The 22181-nt window shown below is 32.0% G+C and overlaps 1 protein-coding gene across 2 annotated transcripts in view; it reads left to right on the forward strand.

Annotated features, from left to right (window-relative positions):
* The window catches only part of Pde6 (phosphodiesterase 6), a 557480-nt gene that overhangs the window by 504773 nt on the left and 30526 nt on the right, over positions 1–22181 (forward strand). For both annotated transcript variants that reach the window (XM_081734379.1, XM_081734380.1), the window contains 4 exons: positions 4671–4850; positions 7860–8013; positions 14131–14276; positions 19285–19368. In XM_081734379.1, coding sequence (XP_081590505.1) covers positions 4671–4850; positions 7860–8013; positions 14131–14276; positions 19285–19368 — 564 coding nt within the window. The remainder of the gene's footprint in view (positions 1–4670; positions 4851–7859; positions 8014–14130; positions 14277–19284; positions 19369–22181) is intronic.

Consider the following 22181-nt stretch of genomic DNA (forward strand, 5'->3'; position numbering starts at 1 on the left):
GAATTCCGAAATTTTTCCGATTTTACTTTCCGGAATCCGGAAAGTAAAAATTCCGGAATTGGCCATCACTACTACAGAGGAAAGGCATAATCTGTTAACACAGTAAATCTGTATATTTCTGTACATTTAAAACACAAATAATAATAATAATAACTGCAAAAATACCAAAAGCACCCTTTATATTTTATAACCATATCATGTATGTGATAAAATGATTCTATAGAAAGGAGCTTCAAGAGTGTCATAGTTATAACTTATGATCAATGACGCAATTTGTAACAAAACTTAAAACTGTATATTTCCGTACACGTACAAAAAAAAAAAAAAATCCTTTTTAACCATATCGTCTATGTACTAAGATAATTCTATTTAAAAAGTTTAAAAAGTTTCATAGTTGTAACTTACGAGCAATGACAATTTGTAACAAAACTTAAAACTGTATATTTCCATAGATGTAAAATACAAAAATAATAAAGATTACAAAAATACCAAAAGCACTCTTTTTATTTTTTAACCATATCATGTATGTGCTAATATGATTCTATTAAAAAAGTATCAAAAGTTTCATAGTTGTAAGTTACGAGCAATTACACAATTTGTAACAAAACTTAAAACTTTATATTTCCGTACATAAAAAAATAATAGTTACAAAAATACAAAAAACACCCTCTTTATTTTTTAAGCATACTATGTACGTGTTAAGATGAATGTGCAAAAAATGTTTCAAAAGTTTCATAGTTGTGACTTTTGAGCAACGGCACAATTTGTAAAAATTCCTAAAATTTGCTTTGTATGTCCATTAATGTTTGACAATGTAACGTTTTGCAAAGTTACTTACAATCTACTGAAAGAACAAACAATTAGCTTTCATTTGACACCTGGATGAGACCAATAACTTCAAAAATAAGGAAGTTATGATAATTTTAGTTCCACGATGCTGAGTGCCGGAAAGTGAAATTGAAGCAAAATTCATATTTTTCAAAAAATTCTCCCCGGCCCATTTCTCATCCAAAAAATCGGGAAAAATTAATTTAGCATAATTTCATTGGTATTAATGTATGAAAAAAATGTGAAGAGAATCTGAGACATTGAAGCACGGTTGTTTTAAAATTAGGTGATTTGACATGGAATGACCCTCATTCGTCGCTACATTGGACGTAGTTCCACCAATTGCTAACAGATGGCAGTGGAACACTTCAAGTCCGCAAAGGATTCTTATGACGATGATTAGTTATTTTGGAATTAGACACATTGCATGTATTATTACAAATAGAATTTGCGTCACTGTTAGAATTATGTCTATCCCTGTTAGGAATATATATGTCACTGATAGGTAAAATCAAATAAAAAAAATAGGTACAATCTTCTTTCGTTAAACATTTTCGTATACAGTACGTAAGTAAACAAATAATATTCCAGCAGAATTTATATTGACAACAATGTACTTCTTAACACTAAAATAATTCATTTTTCTCCATTTTCTGGAAAACCATATATGGCAATTTACCCTCGAGCATTTTATTTTGTTCAGTTTCAAGTAATCTATAGGTGGTTATATGTCTTATCTTTGAACAACATTACAGTTAAACGAAAAATAAAGTTTAAGGCCTAACTAAACTATATCTCATTCATCATATTTTATACTGTAATTTTGCTAGTCGTATGTTTTGCTAGGCCTGTAATCTGAATACCTTTACAAATGAAAGCTCATGTAATGATGTCAATAGTCTAACACTAGTTTTTAAAAGAACATTCCAAACAAAAATCGACATAAAGCTTCAATGTTCCTAAGTAAATGGAGAGTCAAAAAATTTAAGAAATAGGAAAAGAAGGTTCCATAGAACGTATAGAACAATGAAAATAGTAAAATGGTATGTAAAATTTTCAGACTGTAGGAAAATGGTAAAGAAATTCTATAAGCAATTAAAGTACAAATATTTTTCGCAATTTAAAATAAACTTGCACACAAAGCAACAAGCGTTTTCAAAAAAATTCAAGAAGAAAAGTATCGTTACAATACCATTAATGGATTATGAATGAGCAACATATCAAGAAATATATAAACTAGCAAATACACTATAATAGACTTTTCCCACTGTTTCGGAAGAGGATATGTTCGTATATAATACTTCTTTACGAACAGGTGCTCTTCCGGAACAGTGGACAAAGCCTATTATAGTACCAATGTTTAAAGGAGAAGACAAAAGGAATTCTAGTAATTATAGACCAATTACTATTCTAAATGCTTTCGGAAAGATATGTAAAACGTTAATTTATGAATACTTGTCATTTCAAATCAAATCACTTATAATTGAAGAACATGAATTAGTCAAAAACAAGTCGATAATAACAAACTTAACAAAATTTATAGATCATACATTCGAAACATTCTTCACATGCAAAATATTGATATAATTATATATTGATTTGTCAAAAGCATTTGATATAGTACATTTTTTTTCTATGAAACTTAGCTTTTTCTCGTTTATCACCCTTGTTTCGAATCTTGGTTCAAAAGCTTTCTTAACAATAGTCTTTTTTGGTAAGAGCTAATAATGTTTTATCAGGAGAAAGAAGTATCTCAAATGGTATTCCTCTAGGTTCAACCTTAGGACCATTATTATTTGCAGTTTATATTAATGATATAGTGCATAACCTCGAAAATGTAAATATTTTATTATATGTTGACGACGTAATTTTATTTAAGTGGTGACTAATTTAAATGATATATAATGCTTTCAACAATGGGTTTGTGATAATTGCATGAGTATAAACAGTAGTAAATGCAAACTTTTAACATCCGAAGAAAACACATTATATAATGACTAAATATAGCTTAAATTAGAAATTTATAGAAAAGGTAGAATCCATATAGGATTTTGGAAAAATATTTGATGTTGGACTCATATTTAGGCTTCATGTAACTGATATTATTAAACATGGAAACATACCAATTAGCAATTCACTTAGAAACTGGTCGAGCTTCAAGAACAACACATAGGCCTATATAAGGCTTTACAAAACTTTTGTCAGACCTAAAATAGAATTTGCAAATGCGATTGGGATAAACATTAAAAGAACAAATAATGACAAAATATCAATAATACTGCGACTATGAAGGATTAGTAGAGATCTTTAACCTAGATATTTTGCCACGAAGGAGTGAACATCAAGCATTTAAATTTGTAGACTTAGTATTAGAAAACAAACTATACAGTCAGTGCCTAGTAAATAACATCTTATTCAGAGTACCTACTTACAGAATAAAAAAAACAAATGTTTCGTGTATAAATAGTGCTAAGCACTCATATATAAGCAATTTACTTAGTTTTTTTTTTAAATAATAATGAAACAAAATCCAAAACGTTTAGGGCTATGAAAAACATATTACTATGTATTATGTTATAATCTGTCGAACAAATAATTAGTACATGCTTCTTTCTTATATATAATTTGAGCTGCGGTGGCTCAGTGGTAGAGCATTCACCTCTGGTGCTTGGGGTCCCGGGGTCGATCCCACCCCCGCCAAGTGAACTTTGTGGTGGACAAACACCGTGTCCGTGGGTTTTCTCGGGGTTCTCCCGTTTCCTCCCACTTTCTTCATTCCACCATTCCATTTATTACTCATCATCACCGTCTCCTTTAGCCTAACCGGCATAAGCGTGGGACGTAAAACTCAAAGATTTCATTTCATTTTCTTATATATAATTTATATTTACTCGTATATTTTAGTATTAGACAAATCTAATCCTGATGATTAGAGCTATTTTAGTGTTTTTATTTTATTTTACTGTATATGTCTGTTTAGTATTTTATAATTGTATTTATGTATTGTATTCAACACTTAATTTTATACTTTATACCGATATTTGATACAAATATGTTATTACACTTTGTGTATTTAATTACCACCATATTGTACTTGACTAGATGTTTTTAGCATTTTTTTTATATGTAATTAAATTATATTTAATACAAATGTCATATATGTAGATATGAAACGGGTGATGCAATCTTAAAGTTCTTTTTTTATTTTTTTATTTTTATTTTATTTTATTTATTTATTTATTTATTTTTTTAGCCGTAGATATGCGAGACTCTGATAAGATTAACGTATTTTCCTTTTACTACAGGTGTACTTGTCAAAACATAAATATAATTTTTTTTTTACAACAGATATAAAGATAATTTCAATGGCTACGCGCAATAATGTCTTACTTATGTAATTGTTCAAATATTTCAGTTAGGCATTCCTATAGCAACAGATTAATCAACTTAATTAATCTGATTAATCTTCTATTTAACAGCAAACATTATTAAAACTAATTCAAAGTTTAGAGGGGTCACTGTATCTGTTGAAAAACTATTGGCATAATTTAAAGTGGCAAGTATAATTTAAGTGTATGTACCTCTTCCTTCTTATGACTCTCGGGCAGCAAATGAGTTAACGATTTCCAGCCCTTGTGTTTCATCCACTTTTCAGTAAGAGAGGCCTTTATTTATTCCAAAATTGTCAATTTAAGTGTAACGTGTTGGATAGTAAATCATTGAGTGATTTTATAACTATTCTCGAAATTTATTTCAATATTATCTCTATCTTAATTCTTAAAATATATTAAACATGTATAAATATTGTAACTCGTCCTGTTTATTACCTTTTTCTTTCTCAGATCTTAGGCCTGTTAGTAGCTTGTCTGTGTCACGATTTGGACCATCGAGGAACAAACAATGCATTTCAAACGAAAACTGAATCTCCATTAGCAATTCTTTATACAACATCTACAATGGAGCATCATCATTTTGACCAATGTGTCATGATTCTTAACAGCGAAGGGAACAATATATTTCAGGTAAGTTGTTAACACTGAATTACTACGACTTATATGAGCCATGACTTAAACCATCGAAAGAAAAAAAAAATAAAACAATGCATTTCAATAGAAAACAAAATCTCCAGTGTGTCATGATTCTTAACAGTAAAAGAAATAATATATTTCTGGTTAATCCTAAATAATAAATTACTGTAGCTTTTCTGTGATACTACTTGACCCATCGAGAAACAAAAAAGCACTTCATGAAAACCAAATTACTACTAGGAATTCTTTGTACAACATCTACTATGAAGCATCTGTTTGACCAGAGTGTCATGATTTTTCACAGCAAAGAGAACAATATGTTTCAGATAGTTTCTAAACGTTAAATCACAGCTTTCAATTAAATAAATGAATTTAATAAAAAAAAAATACATTTAATTTACAATGACTAGACAAAACAAAAAGCATGCCTTCAAGATTGTAGTGAAACCCGCAATGTCATAAGGACTAGAAACATAGGAAAACAGGAAGATATAAGAGAAGATACTAGTATCACTGAAGTCAAAATACTGAGATGAAAGTGTGGTATCAGCAGGATGTACAAGATCAGAAACGAAAGAATAAGTGGAATGTAAGGCAACTGGGATTTTGAAGAAGCATAAGAAAGAAGATTACAATGGTATGGTTATCTATCACGGAAAGAGAGAAATAATATGTAATGAGTGGTAACAGACTCAAGAAGAAAAGGGAGACCAAAATGAAAATTGTTAGATTGTGTGAATATGGACTTGAAAGAAAGGAGAGAAATTAACAGAAGACGATGCGTAGGATCAAGCAAATGTTGGATATTAAGAATTAACAGTTGTTCATGATCTTGTAGATATATTAGTAGCAAATGTTTATGAAAGCGGTGTTACACCTAAAGTTCATATGGTGTTGATTGTTGTAGATTTGTTTATATACGTATATATATAATGTTGCTACAGTTATGGATGTAACGATGAGAGTTTTTATTGATTTAATGATTAAATGTAATTAATGAAACAGTAGGACATGTCAATTAATAATCATAGAAGTCCAACATTCATCTAAACACCAATCGCAAACAGTTTCAGCGATAGATCTCCCCATCGTCAGTACTTTTTTTTTTTTTTTTTTTTTTTTTTTTTACTTACGTTGCTAGAACAGCTACATGTTTGAAAAATCTTTCCTCCAGAAATAATAGTCATGAGTTGATAAAAGAGGATTCATATATATTAGGAGCATTTGGTGAGTATCGAACTTTTGTCACTATTACTGTAGTCATTAAATAACTTTAAATAATGCTGCGAGTGATTATTGTGAAAAGGTAAACATTAAAGTCGTTTCTCTGTGGAGAAACCATATATGTTATTTGGTTAGAATTATTGTTAGTTATTCAGAAGTAACAATTAATGGTACTAAATTAATCTTTTAAATTAACAGAAGACATCAGCAAGATAAAAATGAATTATCAGAAATGACGATTTCACGTAAACAGGAAAACAAAAGGTTACAGAGAAATTATGCTTACTTTTAGTGTTTCTTTTTTAAAGAATTAAATAAGTTTTTCCCTAGTATTCATACTTCGATAAAAGAGACATTTTCATGTCAACATTTAATACTATGCTCTAAATGAATGTATTACAAAAATCAATGAACCACGAAACCAATTGCTTCCTACATGGAACGTTAGAAGTACAATTTGCTTAGAATACTTTTCTAGATGAAGATTTAACTAAAGTGTCAGTACTGTGTACTAATAAATGCCACTAGAGAAACCGTACTTTCGATCAGTAGCGGACACAAAACTTCATCAAGGGAGATTCAAGCTACAAGGTTAATATAATACAAGCATTTTTTTGTATAAATACTTTAACATGGAAAATGTGTATTTTTCCCTAATATAATGTTGAAGGGGGGCAATTAAAATCCGGAAACCTATCTTTGCGTACACCATTCGTCCAGAAATATATTGCCTTATTGTCTTATAACCTTTTGAAGCCTAAAGAAAAGAAGGAATGTTGAGAGAAGATTGTGAGAATAATTAAATTACAGTATCTAAATATGTAGAAAAAAATCAATACAACACAAAGTATAATCAATGATTCGTATTTGATACTGTCATAAATCACCATTTTTATAATGATGGCTATCGAAATTCAAGAAGATTGTCTTGCTAATTATCGTACAAGTTAATATAAACTTCAATCAGTTGCTTACAAAACCTTCTTATTTTCAAAATCAAGTATTGATATAGACACTAAACATTATAATAAATTACAGATATTGTGAAGAAAACTGAACCAGTTAGCAAAGTTGTAAGTATGAATTACTCATTAACAGTAACTTTTATTCTATGTGAGAATGTTAACTTTGGATATTTGATTCTGTGTTATGTGCCTTTGTCTGTGACTTTTAATGTTCATATATTACGCATACTTGTTTAAAATTATGATTATAAATTTGATTGTGTAATAAATCGTCTTTTATTTTGGTCTTAAGTTTGCTATATTAAAACTTCTATTGTGTCTATTGTACATTGTATCTAATGAAATTTAATTTAACTTTGGTTTTGTACTAATTAAGTACCGTAAGGTATTGATATAAGAACCTTTAAAAAGAAAAGGATACACAGCAATTACAAAACTCTGATTCCTTCATTCTATACTTGAAGTATTAAAAAAAAAAGGAACCAAGAATTTTAGGAAAATCAAAGAAATGGATCAAAAGATTACGATCTTGGCCAATATTTAGTTTTCAGATCAGGGACCACAAAATTTTTGAATGACCCCTAAATCGAGTTTTCGTATTTTCTACGAAATAAGCACATCATACTGAGTTAAGTGATAGTTTGGGTTTGGCTACACTATATGTAGCTCTCCAGATATAAGGCCTACAAGAAAATTTTTGATTGAAATGTATTAGATCCTTTGATCCGCAAAGAGAAAAAGTTTTAGTAATCACTATTCATTTTTTGAATGTGACGTCATAAATTAGCTAAATATATAACATTTTAATTTGCAGGCATTATCTACCGAAGATTATCGGTACGTAATGAAGACTGTAGAGACTGCTATTCTCTCGACTGATTTAGCTATGTACTTCAAGAAGAAAGACCGTTTCTTGGAGCTCGTAGAAAATGGAGAATTTGATTGGCAGAGTGAGGGAAAGAAAGAAAGTAAGGAAAAATTTTATTAAATATGTTACTTACTTCATTTAGTAATATTTCAAGCACATTATATATATATATATATATATATATATATATATATATATATATATATATATATATATATATATATATATATATATTATTTTCTATTTGTTATTCAATATACTTGTATTCAATGTAGTTTCCACTGCTATATGAACACTAATGAAAACTGGGTTCCGGCTGGGAACCGAACTCGAAATTGGGAAGACGAGAGAGGTGATTATTCTTGATCTAACTGTCTTGGATAAGTTGTATAAACAATGCAAATGTAGTCATTTATGATATTTTTGAAATTAACATTTAAAAATTTTCCGACATATTACTTATTAATTACCTCAACCATCTTTTTTCTTATTACTTTAATGATAAATGCGTAGATATATGCAACAAAAGTGAACGTTAAAAATATTTGAATATCATGTTTCACTCAACAGATTAGTGTTTATATATATATATATATATATATATATATATATATATATATATATATATATATATATATATAGATAGATAGATAGATAGATAGATAGATAGATAGATATAGATATAGATATAGATATAGATATAGATATAGATAGAGAGATAGATATAGATAATTTGTATAGTTTCTTTTCAAGTTTATTACTATATATGAAAATAATAGTAAATTATTTAATTTATTCTTAAACGAATTTCTATGTGAATTGAGTTAATAAATTCAAGCAACTAAGTAACCACTAAAATGTAAATTTTAAGATTTTCAATATGGGAATACTTCGGTCGTAACTTCAGACTGAGAAACCGAATCATTAAACAAGAAAGAAAGAAAATTTAAGATCAGTAATATCCTACTTGTAATCACGCAAGAAATACTTATTTTCACGTTCATTTTTTTAAACTACTTCTCAGACAACCACTTCTCTACTGAAGCAAACTTTAAAAAAATCCTCATACATTGTCACAGGCAGCGAACAGAGATGCTTTACCTTCTACGTACATTACGACATATTTCTTCTCTCACGAACAAAAGTAGCTATTGTACACTCTTATAAAACTAAATTGTGTCTTCTTAGAGATGCTCAGAAAAGATTCCGTTTTCTTAAGAAAAAAAGAAAGCTTTTTCCTCGGGTTTTTAAAAATATTTCAATTTTAGTGAAGAGAAATAACAGCTTCCTCCACCTTCTCACCGTAGTTTTCCTAATATAACACGAAACAAAATTATAATTAGTGCATGTTGTAGAGAAAATCGAGAAAATATTTTTAAATTAAAAGAAAAGAAAAATGTAATTCAATAGGAAAGAAAAGTATAAATTAGTGAACGCAGTGGGTTTTCTAGTTGTTACGAATTGCTTATAGGCCTATTAGATTAATGCTAAACGACAAAAATATTTTATCAAAAAGTTTAATAGTTTAATAATAACTGTTCTTAAAACGTATTATATATCTTGTGAAAGAAATTATCATTTAAAAGTTATTAATGGACTAATACTTTATTATAGCTGTATATAACATCTATTGAGGCCGCTAAAATACAAGGGGGAGAATGTTTAAAATCCTTTCTACAAGTTTCTTAATTAAAATTTTTTGACACGATATAACAGTAAAAAAAAAAAAAAAAAAAAAAAATATGAATAATGATTTTAAGGTAACATCATGCATAAAATGGACGTTTATGGCTTTAAATTTGTCAACTAAATTCTCCGAAACTCAGAATAAAATGTTTTTCGAACAGAGAATGAAATGTAACCAATATTTTATACCGAAACAAAAATGGTTTATATCTGTTTCTTTATTTACGGTACTTTTGTCTTGCCTGTCAGATTGAATTTAGACAACCAATCAAAAATATATTTCCAAATGTATAATTTCCAGATACTTGATAAAATAGTTCGAAAACCAAAAGATACTTGCAATGGGGGGGGGGGGGGTTGCATAGCTTGCTTTGCTAGCACAAACTGCAATGCTAGTTAGAAAACTAATCATGACAGCCAGCCTGGAACTGAATATAGGAGTCTCAAGTACTGGATATCGTAAATACACTTTCTTAACTGTGGAATCTACTACAGTGAAACAAAAGTGTACTTGAACAAGGAAGTCATAAAGAGGAAAGAAAAACGTAAACTTCCAAGATTTTTTTTTCAGAAAATCTGACTGTTTTTGGTAAAAACCTCCATTTCAAAGATGTTGGTTTGTTTGCACCTCAGTTCTTATCCATAGTTTTCCTTCCATCATAGATATTTTTTAATGTATTTCTAAGAGTATTGTCCGTTTGCAATGACGTAACGATCAAACCAGTTTCTCATCTTATTTCATTTATCATTAATTCTTCTCTCCACATTTAATAATAAGTTCTCACTGTCCGTTAATATGTTTCTATTTATTTTTTAATTCAAATTCTAAAGGCTTCCAGGTAATTTTCAGAAAATTTTTCGAAAAATCTGTGTTTGTTCCTCGTAGTACAATGGTAACCCCCGTAGTGTAGTCGCTACTGCTCTTGTCTTTGATGCGAGCGGTCCCGAGTTCGATTCCTGGTGGGGACACTCGTCAAAAAAGTGGAAAAAGCTTTTTCGGGTTTTCCCGAGTGAGGTTTTCCTTGGTTTCCCTCATTCGCACCACGCAAATGCCGGGATGGTATCTAACATATACGTTCCCGGCCGTTTTCTTCCTTCCCTTTCCTCGGATAGTGTGATCGCCAAGGGACGTTATCCCTCATACGTGATGGGCTAACATTGTCATAGATGCCGAGAGCTCAGACATCTAGTTCCTAATCCTAATTCTAATACTAGTACAATGGTTCGTAAGAAACATTTAATAAGCTTTTTTGTTAATTCCTTATACGAGAACTCAAACATAAACATTTCTTTATCCTTGAAGCCCAATAATATTCATATTCATATCAGTAGAGAGAGAGAGAAAATAAGCATATTCAAGACGGAAATGTGATCTTTCTATTTTCTACTGTTGCTAATTATTGAACAAATCCAACACTTTACAAGTGTAAACTACAGCATGATCCGGAAGTGGGCGTACCCCTAATTGGTATTTTCTGACGATTTTAGGTTTTACCCACATTTGTTTGGTAACATTGCTTGACATTGTCTGGCAACATTGTTATCCACGTTCATTTGTTTTCTTCTGTATTCTGCAATGTGTTATCAAAGTCCATATAGCATTGAATAAAGATTAGTTGTGCATCTTCACCAGCTCCCTTTGCCTGGCTTCCAAGAAGTCCCGATCTGTGGGCACCAGGCAATGCTCTCTGGGGTTTCATAAAGCAACAAGTAAGAAACACTCGATATCACACAACGCAGAAATTACGAGCAGCTGTGAAACATGCCTTCACCCTCGTGACTCCGGAGTATCTCCACAAAACATCTGCAAGAACTTGGCGCAGAATTCAGCTGTGTTACGACATGGATGGTGATCATACCGATGCTTATGACTAGGGTTAGGATTTTATTGCACTATAAATGCGGGGAAAATGCAAAATAAAAAATGCAATTATGCACTAAAAATCTAAAAAAAATGCACTATAATTTGAAAAAAATGCTTTCACAGAGAATCATCCGTTACTAGTTATTAGTGCATTACCTATATATATATATATATATATATATATAATATACACGTGGTTCTACTCAGTTGTGTTTTTCTCAAAAGTTCTTTCAGTTTCTACAGAAACCACCGTAGCATATTTGAAATAGACCATATCACTAATTTCTAGTTCACTTTCTAATTTGGGCAGTACAAATTTTCTGCCTGAAAGAATGTCCACTATCGCACACAAAACATGGTAACCTGAGTTTTTTTTTCGATATATATCTGTCATTTTTCTTGACAATACAAGTCCTACTTCCCCAGGAACACTTTCTAATGCACTTGCTGCATTTTTGATTGAGTCAATTGAAGTCAACTTTTCTCCACGTTTCTCTAAAGAGGTAATCACATCTGGTAGAAATCCAAAATTAGATTGAATGTGCACAAGCTTACCTAGAATTTCAGGATTGACCAGTATCTTTTGTGCAGTTCGAATCGCGGAAGCTTCGGAGTAGTCGAAAGAGTCTATCGCTTTCTTCACAGCTTCGAAGTTTTGACAATAGTATTTACAGCCTTCTAGCCACGTTCTCCACCTGGTAAGAACGGGGCTAGGTTGTAGAAGGAGTCCAGGGTGCTCCGACTTAAAAGCAGCTACACGTGACCGGGCCTTACTGAACACTTCCTATGAGTTTATCAACATCAGGAAACTGCACACGTATTTTTTCAGCCATTCTCTGGCAACCATGCGCGAGGCACGTAGTGTGAATTATTTTCGAATATAGCGCCTGCAGTGAGTTCGCTCCTTTTACCATATACGGTGCAGAATCGGTAAGAGCAGCACGTTTTCGTAAAGGACGCCATTAGGACATAAGAGATGCATTGATTTATCAAATAACTTACTGATCGGGGGGGGGGGGGTGATCTTTTCCAGAACTTTGCAATTCAAAAGAAATGATTTACCCGGCCCACCCTCATGCATCACTCCAACAACATTCACTACATTTCGTCCCTCCGAATCACAAGTTTCATCCATGGACACCCATATTTTCTTTCCGGCCATTTCTTGTCTAATGCACTGCATTGTTTTCTCGTAAAGTTTGTTCACGTAATTCTTCCTTAAAGTCGAAGAATTGGGGAGGGGTTTACAAGTGTATTTTTCCAAAAATTCACGCAATGTCACGTTGTCCACTTTGTTCAACGGAATGTCAGCACAAATAAATGCTTCACACAAATCTTCGAAAATAACAATGATTTGTAGATGTATCACACTGCGGGAGAAGTTGTTGCGCGGCGTTTGCCTCTCGTTTCGCACGTAACTTAAGCCCCCGTGTGTGTTTGTCCCTTGAAACATGCTGTTCAACGGTAAATTTTCTTTCGGCTGAAACTGCCGTATCACACACCTTGCAGTAGAGAATACTTCCATCTGTTGTAAATACTTTTTCAGCTCCAAATTCACTCACAAATCGTTTAAGCTTGGAAGCACTACTCTCTTTTATCTTCGGCATTTTAACCAGATAAACTGCAGAATTAGGCGTCTACCAACAACTCACCAAAACAGTGAATGCCAAGGTCACTGAACTCTCGCTCCTTGGCTCCATGTGACTAATTGCCAGAAACTGCAGTCTGTGGACATTGGCCACGTTCTGCTTCAATTTATTGTTTTTATAAGAAAAATGAGAATTATGCAGTTAAAAGTAAGAATAAATACTAAATATGCACGTAAAATGCCCAAAAACTTTAAAAAATGCACTTATACACAGAAATGGGCAAAAAATGCAAAAAAATGCACAAACAAGTTTGTCTTAAAATACGTCTTTTTAATAAAACAGGATTTATAACACAACGAGCAATGTTTATACTAATCCAGAAAAAAGATGCAAAATCATCAAGATCCTAATCCTACTTATGACTCTTAAGACTCTTAACACTTCAAGGTAACTGTACAGACATTCTACTATAACTAACACTATACTGTTGAAACTAAAGGGGGATACGCCCACTTCCAGGCCACCCTGTAACTAAATAAATAGGTAAATATCTGTCTACAGAGTTTTGACCTACTTTCTTGCCTATAATATCCACCCTGCCGCAATCATTTTAAATATGACATATTTGTTTCCAAGATTATGCTTCTTTTTTTTTTTTTTTTTTTTGCTAAGGGAGACGGATGGATTATGACTGATGATGGAATGAAAATGTGGCAGAAAACAGAACCCAGAGAAAATTCACGAATAATGTTGTCTACCAAAATACCACAAACTCATATGGTCTGCAATCAGACCAAAGACCCCTCTTCCACTGACCTACGGTCATCATGTCCCTTCACTACAGAGATTGAATTGTTCCAAGAACCTTCAATGTTTGAAGATACTGAAACTCCACACTACTCCAGCTCTATCACTATCATGTTCAATTTCATTTTAAATCTTCGATTATCTTGACAATTGTTGTAATAATTGATTGGTTAAAAGAGCATTCAATTTTAAAGCTAATTATGCACCAAGTAGTTGATTTCATAAGTAGGAAGTTCTCAGGTAGAATATATATTTAATCTATTCATTTCAGTTCTTTGTGGAATGATGATGACTGCTTGTGATGTAAGTGCCATTGCGAAGCCATGGGAAGTTCAACATAAAGTTGCCAAATTAGTTGCAGATGAATTTTTCGATCAAGGAGATTTAGAGAAGTTACAACTAAACCAACAGCCTGTGGTATGTTTAATAAAAAAGCAATTATCTTAATAATATTCAATTCACATAACAAAAAAAAAGTGTACTGTAATAACAATGGAGTAACTTCAGACAATATGTAAATATGGCCAGGTATTTTTAACAATCACTTCGCTTACTTCAACCTTTCACCTCTCTCTTGAATCCTTGTTTACGTTGGATAAATATGAGAGTAGAAATAATAAAAACATCAAGAAATTATAAAGACATCATGGACTCATCCGGCTAGGGCAGCGCAAAACAAGTGAAATAAAAAAGAATACATAACTTGCTCATCAGTTCACAGCATGCTGACTGGTAAGTAATCAAAAAGGTGCCTTTCTGCCACAGTGAGTCCATTTCTTTATATTGTGATTTTTTTTAAAATTAGTTTTATTCCTAACTTTTTATCCACCACCAAAAAGGGTTCAGGGGAGAGCCGAAAACTTGGAAGTGTTCAAAGTGCAAGGATTTTCCAGAAATCAGAATTTAATATAAGTGTAATAATATTCTATTATGTTTTATAAGAAATTTTCCCTTCATGCAATTTCAATCTATTTGTTTATCAATGTGTCTATAATTTCAGAAAAATATTATCTTTATCGGTTAGCTCTGGTTTCTTCAGATTCGAAGCATATTGTCACTGGAAAATGGCATACTAGCATTAATACATTCGAGTCGGAGGCCCTCCTTGCGTGCTTTCTCCTTCAGGACGGCGGGTTTTATTATGTTTGTTTTTTTTTTTAATTTTGCAAAACATCTAAAAATAATAAAATAATAAAATGTTTTATTTCTAAGTATATATACTTAGGACTATTGCATACACAATTCTCAAATCATTTGTTCATTTATGTATATTTCTATTTATGTGTTATAAATGAGCCTTCGTTCAGTTGTGAAAAAAGTCCGACCAACCACACAATTGAATACTGAGGTACATAAAATAACCTTTATAGACAGTTACATCATTGATAATGAAATACATCAACAATAGAGTTATTAGATATCATGAAATTGCAAAATATTAGGTTACACTAAGAATTTAGTGCAAGGCCGATTTGTGCCACAAATCAATCAAATAGATACAAGCAAGATATAGAACATATGTATGTTGATGAGACCTAATCTCAATATAGCCTTTTTGTATGTTGGTGAGGTCGATTATATGTATGATATATAATGTTTTGCTTACTGCAAATAACTAATTCGCTTTGCACTAAAATTTGACATGCATTACATTTACTAATACAAGGCTAATTATTTATTCGAAGTATATTTTGATATTGTTCTATTACTAATGAACCAAAATCAATACAACTTATATACATCATCTAAATTGTTCCCTTCATCAGATTAATTTTATAGGTTACCATCTGAAAAAAAAAATCATACAATAAAATAATAGACAGATACACGAAGATAATCTTACTCGTACTTATGCTTCTAAACTTTTAACAATACCAAAAAATGCGTATATGAAATAACATGTCTAATTGATCATCTGTATTTGAATACACGATTGTTGTACTGTATGTTGTATAATATTACAAAGACATATTTTTGTCCCCAAGCAAACAACTTTATTCTTGCAACTACTGCAGAGTACATAAAAGCAGAAGGAAACTAAAAGAACTTACCTCGTATAGTATCATCGTCGTCATAACCCGTGTCATTATGTAAGTCATCGATGTCAGATCTAGGATTCAAATCCATCTGATCTAGTGTATTTCGTATCTCTTCTTGGCACAAATCGTTCATCATGAATGAAGACAATTTACTAAAAAGCAAAAGCAATCATTCACAACTGCTTCTGTTGAAGCACAATTGAAAACTTCGTGCGACAATATCTCTCAAGATCAATGATCCTTCTTCATTCTGCGCCGGCTTCACTACCATCTAGACTTTTTACAAGTACTAGAGGCATCACAAAGTATAGTTGAGAAGTCGAAACCCGCCTACAGATATGCGTTTGTCATTCAAAGTAACGGAAAGTTAGACCCGCCGGGTAGGCGTGCTCCGTCCACGGAAGAAAAATAATTAGCCCACCTGCGTGGTGGGCTCTGTCTTGAATGTGTTAAAAAGTATGCCATACGTATATAATTGTAAACTTAAAAGGAAGAAACTACCGCTGTTTTCTCATGTTTCGGCCACTTATATATAAGTCTTAAGGGAAAAAATATTACCTGTGTTTTTCTCCCTTTTTGAATTCGGGTTATAAGAGTAAGTAAATGTTGTTTAGTTAGCATCTGAAAGTGACTGAAAATTTTAGTACAATGTAAACTTAAGAAACTGTAAAAAAATAAAAAAAAAAAAAAGTAAATATAGAACTAAAATATCAATCGTAATGGTGCTCTTTGTTACCTGTTGCTAAGTAAACCATAAATATTAATTACTTGTATTAGAAATTTAAGAAACAACGTTAAATTAATAATTCCATTGAAAATACAAGTAAGTTTAATTGTTAATATAGATAATGTATTTATATATTATCAATATACGCATTCTATAATTTTACATTTGCTTATTTCAAATTAGTAAATATTTTTTCTAGTTTATTTTCATTTTAAAAAAACTAAATATTGATGCTTTATTACAGTATACAGATATTGTTACTTTAATCCTTAATATTTTAGAACCTTTTAAAAATATAAAAAAAAATATTATAGTGTCACAGTTAATGACTGATATAGTAGTATTATTAATAAATAAATGAAACATCTTAAAAATGAAATGAATTTATAAGAATTTATTGAACAATCATAATCATATGCTTATATTGTCATATAATATTAGGCGTTTTTTTCTTGGAGACTGCAGGTAAATATGATTGTTTGTTAAAGCAAATTTAATAAACTATTATTATTTTTATTTTTTATTTTATTTTATTTTATTTTTTATTTTATTTTATTTATTTTTTTTTGGAAATAGTTGTTTTAAGCCTTCACGGCGAGTTTGACATTTCTCTTTAAGGCTATGTGTTATATGTTGCGTGTTTCTACGTAATTCTCAACCGACGTTCCTCTCGCTGAACTTATTGCCAGCCTCCTTAGAGTCGGTATGAAAGTTAATGAAAATAAAAACGAAAAGAGATGGAGGACGTTGCCCCGCAAAACTTTCAGGCCCGTTCCTGGGCAGATGATCCACAATCTAGCTCCCAGGCCTACATGAAATTTAGTCTATAAAGGACCATGCAATAGTGAGGATCTGTTAGTTTCCGGCTTCTAGAACTAGCGAGGAGCTATCTACCCGGGGCTATGGAATCAAAAAAGATGAAGAAACGGCCACTAATACCATTAGTAAAATCGGAAGATGTAGCTCGATCTAACTCAGCCAGCTGAGAAAATCGTCCCACTTTAGATTCTAACGTCTGGAAAAACTGCTATATTCAGGTGGACGCCGAACAACGAAGAATACAAAACCAGATCTCCTACTATGGTCATAAGGTGGATTCTTAAGGAATAACTAGAAGTTGGGTTACTGAACTTATCAGCTGGTGAGAAAGATCAGTTATCATGAGGTTATTCTTATGTTATGAATGGTAAGATAAATCATGCAGTTAGTAGGTTAGTAATGTGAAGGTTAAAAACTAGATACAGGTATTTATATGTGGTCACTACTTTTGCTACTCTCTGATTGGTTGGGCTCGTCGGTCAATCACGGATTAGTATTTGGTGCATCAGCTGGTTAGCTCTGAGTATTTTGGTCCTGAAGAGTATGCCAGGAAGAGTTTACCCTTTTGGATGAAGAGGGCTGGATTCCTGGACGTTATAGTTAAAAATGGACATTTTACGACATCGAATATACAGAAAACCAACCCAGATAGATTACCAACCAACCCAGAAAACCAACCAACCTTAATACTAATTCACATCATCACGGCTCATACATACTGGCACTGATCGACGTTTATCCATACAGCACTTAGGATTTCGAATAAAAGACAGAAATTAGACTAGTCAAACAAACGTTGCAGAACAACGTGTACAGTGCAACAAAAATCAATAGAACAATTAATAAACTCGAAAATCAGCAGAGAGCGAGAAGGATGATAATAGTCTAGGACTAGAGAAAGAGCAGGAAAAAACAAAAATAGCAATCATACCATATGTTCAAAGACGAGCAACATAACTAGGAACATAGTAAAGAAACACAACATAAAACCGGTTTATAAGCCCATCCAAAAAAAAAAAAAAAAAAAAAAAAAGCTGCAAGCAGTAAAGGATCGAACAACTAGCAAGATATACGGAGTGTATAAGATCAGTTATGTATTGAACAAATATCAGGGATAATATAAACAAGGATAAATGAGCAAATTTCATATTTAAAGAGATGTGAAATTGAAAAATCAGTTATGGCTGAATATGCCATGCAACTAGATACTAAATGTGTACATTTCGACAATACCGAAGTACTTCATAGCTGCAGCACCTACCATGAAGCTGAATTAAGAATTAATTAAAGAATTAAGAATAAATGAATCTGAATGAAGCTGAATTAAGAATGAATGAATTAAAGAAGCCATTGAAATTAGAAAATATCCCAACAACTTCAGCAGAGAAACGGGTTATCAACTAAACTCCATCTTTAATACTCTTGCGAAACTATAATCAAATGCGAAAATATGATTGGCCGACAACCCCAGCCAATCAGAGAGTCGCAAACAGTGACGATCACATATTACCACAATCACCCAGTTTTTAACCTCTACACAAATCCTAAAGAGGTTAGCAACGAGACCAGCGAAACGATTATCGTCTGAGAATTTTAAACACACGACATATAACTTAAAAACCTTAGATAGAAATTTTAAAATTACGGTACTGTTAATTATAATTAGTTTCCAAACTTAGTTAAGAAATATTCCTTTCTGAGTTTCGTAGTATTTAAAAAGTAACGTTGAATAGACAATAGGTTAAATTAGATTCAATTTTTAATAACTTTTAGGGATAAAATTTAAATCTGAAGAGCTTCAAAGTCTAAATGTATTTCATGCTGTTTAATTTATTTGTAGGCAATGATGGACAGGGAGAGAAAAGATGAGCTTCCTCAGATGCAAGTCGGATTTATCGAAGTTATCTGTCTTCCTCTTTATAAGGTAAGTAATCAATATTAGTCATTTTATGCTAAATTTCTATCTGAAATTATTATTACAAAGAAACAATGATTCCGATGTTTCTGTTTTAAACAACTCAAGAATTGTGTTAGAATACATAGAAACATGTTACATTTATTTGAACTTAAAAAATAGACTCGGTACTAACTAACTTCATGATATTAAGCGCAAGAGAAGGCATGGGGAAAAAGTAAACTTCTTTAATAGGATGCATATTCAATGTTCATTTAAAATATACTCCAAAAGCACCGAAAACTATCTAAAACGAACGTTTCGGCAAATTGTTATTACCTTTTTCAGCACATATCTTCATAAGAATAACGTTGATTATCTTCTTCCTAATAGTATTACTTTTCTTACTTCCAGTAATAAGGGGGAGGGGACTGTGGCTCAGGGGATAGAGAGCCCTGGTGCGTAGGGTCCCTGGTTCGATCCCCGACTAAGTAAGTTTGCGATGGACAACATCGTATTTGTGGGTTTTCTCTGGGTACTCCCGTTTTTCCCACATTCTCATTCCACCATTTTTTCCATCATCATTCACTTATCATCGTCTCCCTTAGCCCAATGGGAATAATCATGATACGTAAACTGAAAGATTTCATTTTCATTTCATTTCCAGTAGTGGCCGGTAAAAAATCCCTTATTCTTTGTCGTGAGCAGTAACCAGCATCTTATATAGCTGATTAATAATAATTAGAGAAACTACTTTCCAGTCCCACTTGTTTTATCTGTTTTACTTAACTCCACTAATAATGTAATTGGTCGAAACTGTACTAATTTGAATTCTTCAACATTCCCCAAAAATAAACCTTTGAGATATACTCCCTTTTTAGTCATAGTATATAGGAACGTAATGAGTATTGAAGAAAAAGTACATAAGTTGAAAATTAAAATATCTGACTTTACCCAATCCACAATATTTCGCCCCATTTCCACATTTTACAGCTTACGTTGATGACACCTATGAGCTCCTACACTAGTGCTAATTATCAATGTAATGAGTCAAGCTTTGTTAAACTTATGACTATTGAAAAACTGCCATGTTGAACCGTTACTCTATTATAAATTCAACATATTATGACTTTTGTCGGTTCATTATTATTAACATAATGCTGTTTAGTTTATCACAAGCACAATTATACCATACCACATGAACACGCCGAAACGTTCACTTTTAAGTACTTTTGTTTACTTTTGAGTCAAATATTTTTAAAGATAAGCAAACTTCTTAGTTTGATATACAGAATGTTTCAAAACAACACCGACAACGTTTGGGAGGTGATTCCTAACACCAAGATAAGACAAAAAGTATAGACCATCCTGGGTGCACAAATGCTTCCTTTCGGAGTTATAGGCTGCCGAAAGCATGAAAAACTGAACTTTAAAGGTCCATAGGTCCAAACGTATGGGACCTACAGTAGACGGGTAAAGACTTCACTTAGGAACTAATATGCGCCCTATCCAAATATTTAAGTTTCAGAATCCTAAGGTACTCACGAAGCAATTTTTATAGAGGAAGTTAGGCTACGGGCATGTAATTTGAAGTACTCACCAACTACCTCTATAAAAATTGTTACGGAAGTACCGCAGGAATCTGAAACTTGGATATTTGGATAGGGTATATATTAGTTCCTAAGTGATGTCTTGACCCGACTGCAGTATGTCTCATAGTTTTGGAGCTATAGACTTTTAAAGTTCATTTTTCCATGTTTTCGTCTGACTATAGCTCCGAAAGGAAACATTTGTACACCCAGGTTGGTCTATACTTTTAGTCTTATCTTGGTGTCAGGAATCACCTCCCAAACGTTGTCGGTGATGTTTTGAAACACACTGTATAACGGTATATCAGTTTATCTTTCTTCTTCTTCTTCTTCTGGCTTTTTGGACTACATTTTAAAACTCAATTGCAGTGGAGTAAACAGCACTAGTTTTGATAATGAGTTTAAGAACCTCTCACTAAATTCGCAGCAAAACAGAAGGCTTATACACACAAAATAAAGGATTTAATTTCCAATAGCAAACTTGAGAGAGATAACCTAGTTTCCGAGAAAGATATAACTCTTTTGATATGAGAAATAAAAGTTCTGAATTCATAACTAAAATAAATTTGTACTTTGCAATATGAGCGCTTGAAGAGCAATCTTATCAATAACTCAAAGGTACTCATGTTTACTTTCTACATTCCTATACAACTTTCAGAAAACAGTATTGAGTGTCGAATTTTCTGATAGCTGTCAGCATTTTCAAGACCAGGGTAAGAAACTATATTTAGATGGGGATAAGAATAAAGAAATTAAATACTTACATTCAAAAAAATAAAAACATACCGTTGCTACACAGAATGCACACCTTAAATCTTTCTTCGTTTTTTCTTCAATGGTTAGTGGCGACGATTAGAGCCTCAATAATTTTATTCCAACTACTGTCTAGAATGCCTAGGTCCAAATTTAATTTTGGTATTCTCGTTAAAAAAAGAATGGTGCAAAACTAAAGCATATTTATTTTGTACTGAAATGACATACGTGCAAAACAAAAATTGGTCGAGAAGGGGAAAGGAAGATTGTGAGTTTTATAGTTTGTGTTTGTAGTTTACTTCAAAGCCGCTAGTTGTCTAAACAGTTAACAATGCAAATTGCGACTATGAAGGTAGAATGTGCATATTGTATGATGCAATTTACAGGCATTAATAACAGTGCGCATACATACTTGTGCAAGATTTGTGAAACAAGCGCCGCATGGGAACCGCATTTTACGCTTGCAATGCATCTTCACTGGAGTGTAGCAGAGAACTGAGA

This window comes from Thermobia domestica, chromosome 12, assembly GCF_964235325.1.
Source record: "Thermobia domestica chromosome 12, izTheDome1.hap1.1, whole genome shotgun sequence".
NCBI lineage: Eukaryota > Metazoa > Arthropoda > Insecta > Zygentoma > Lepismatidae > Thermobia > Thermobia domestica.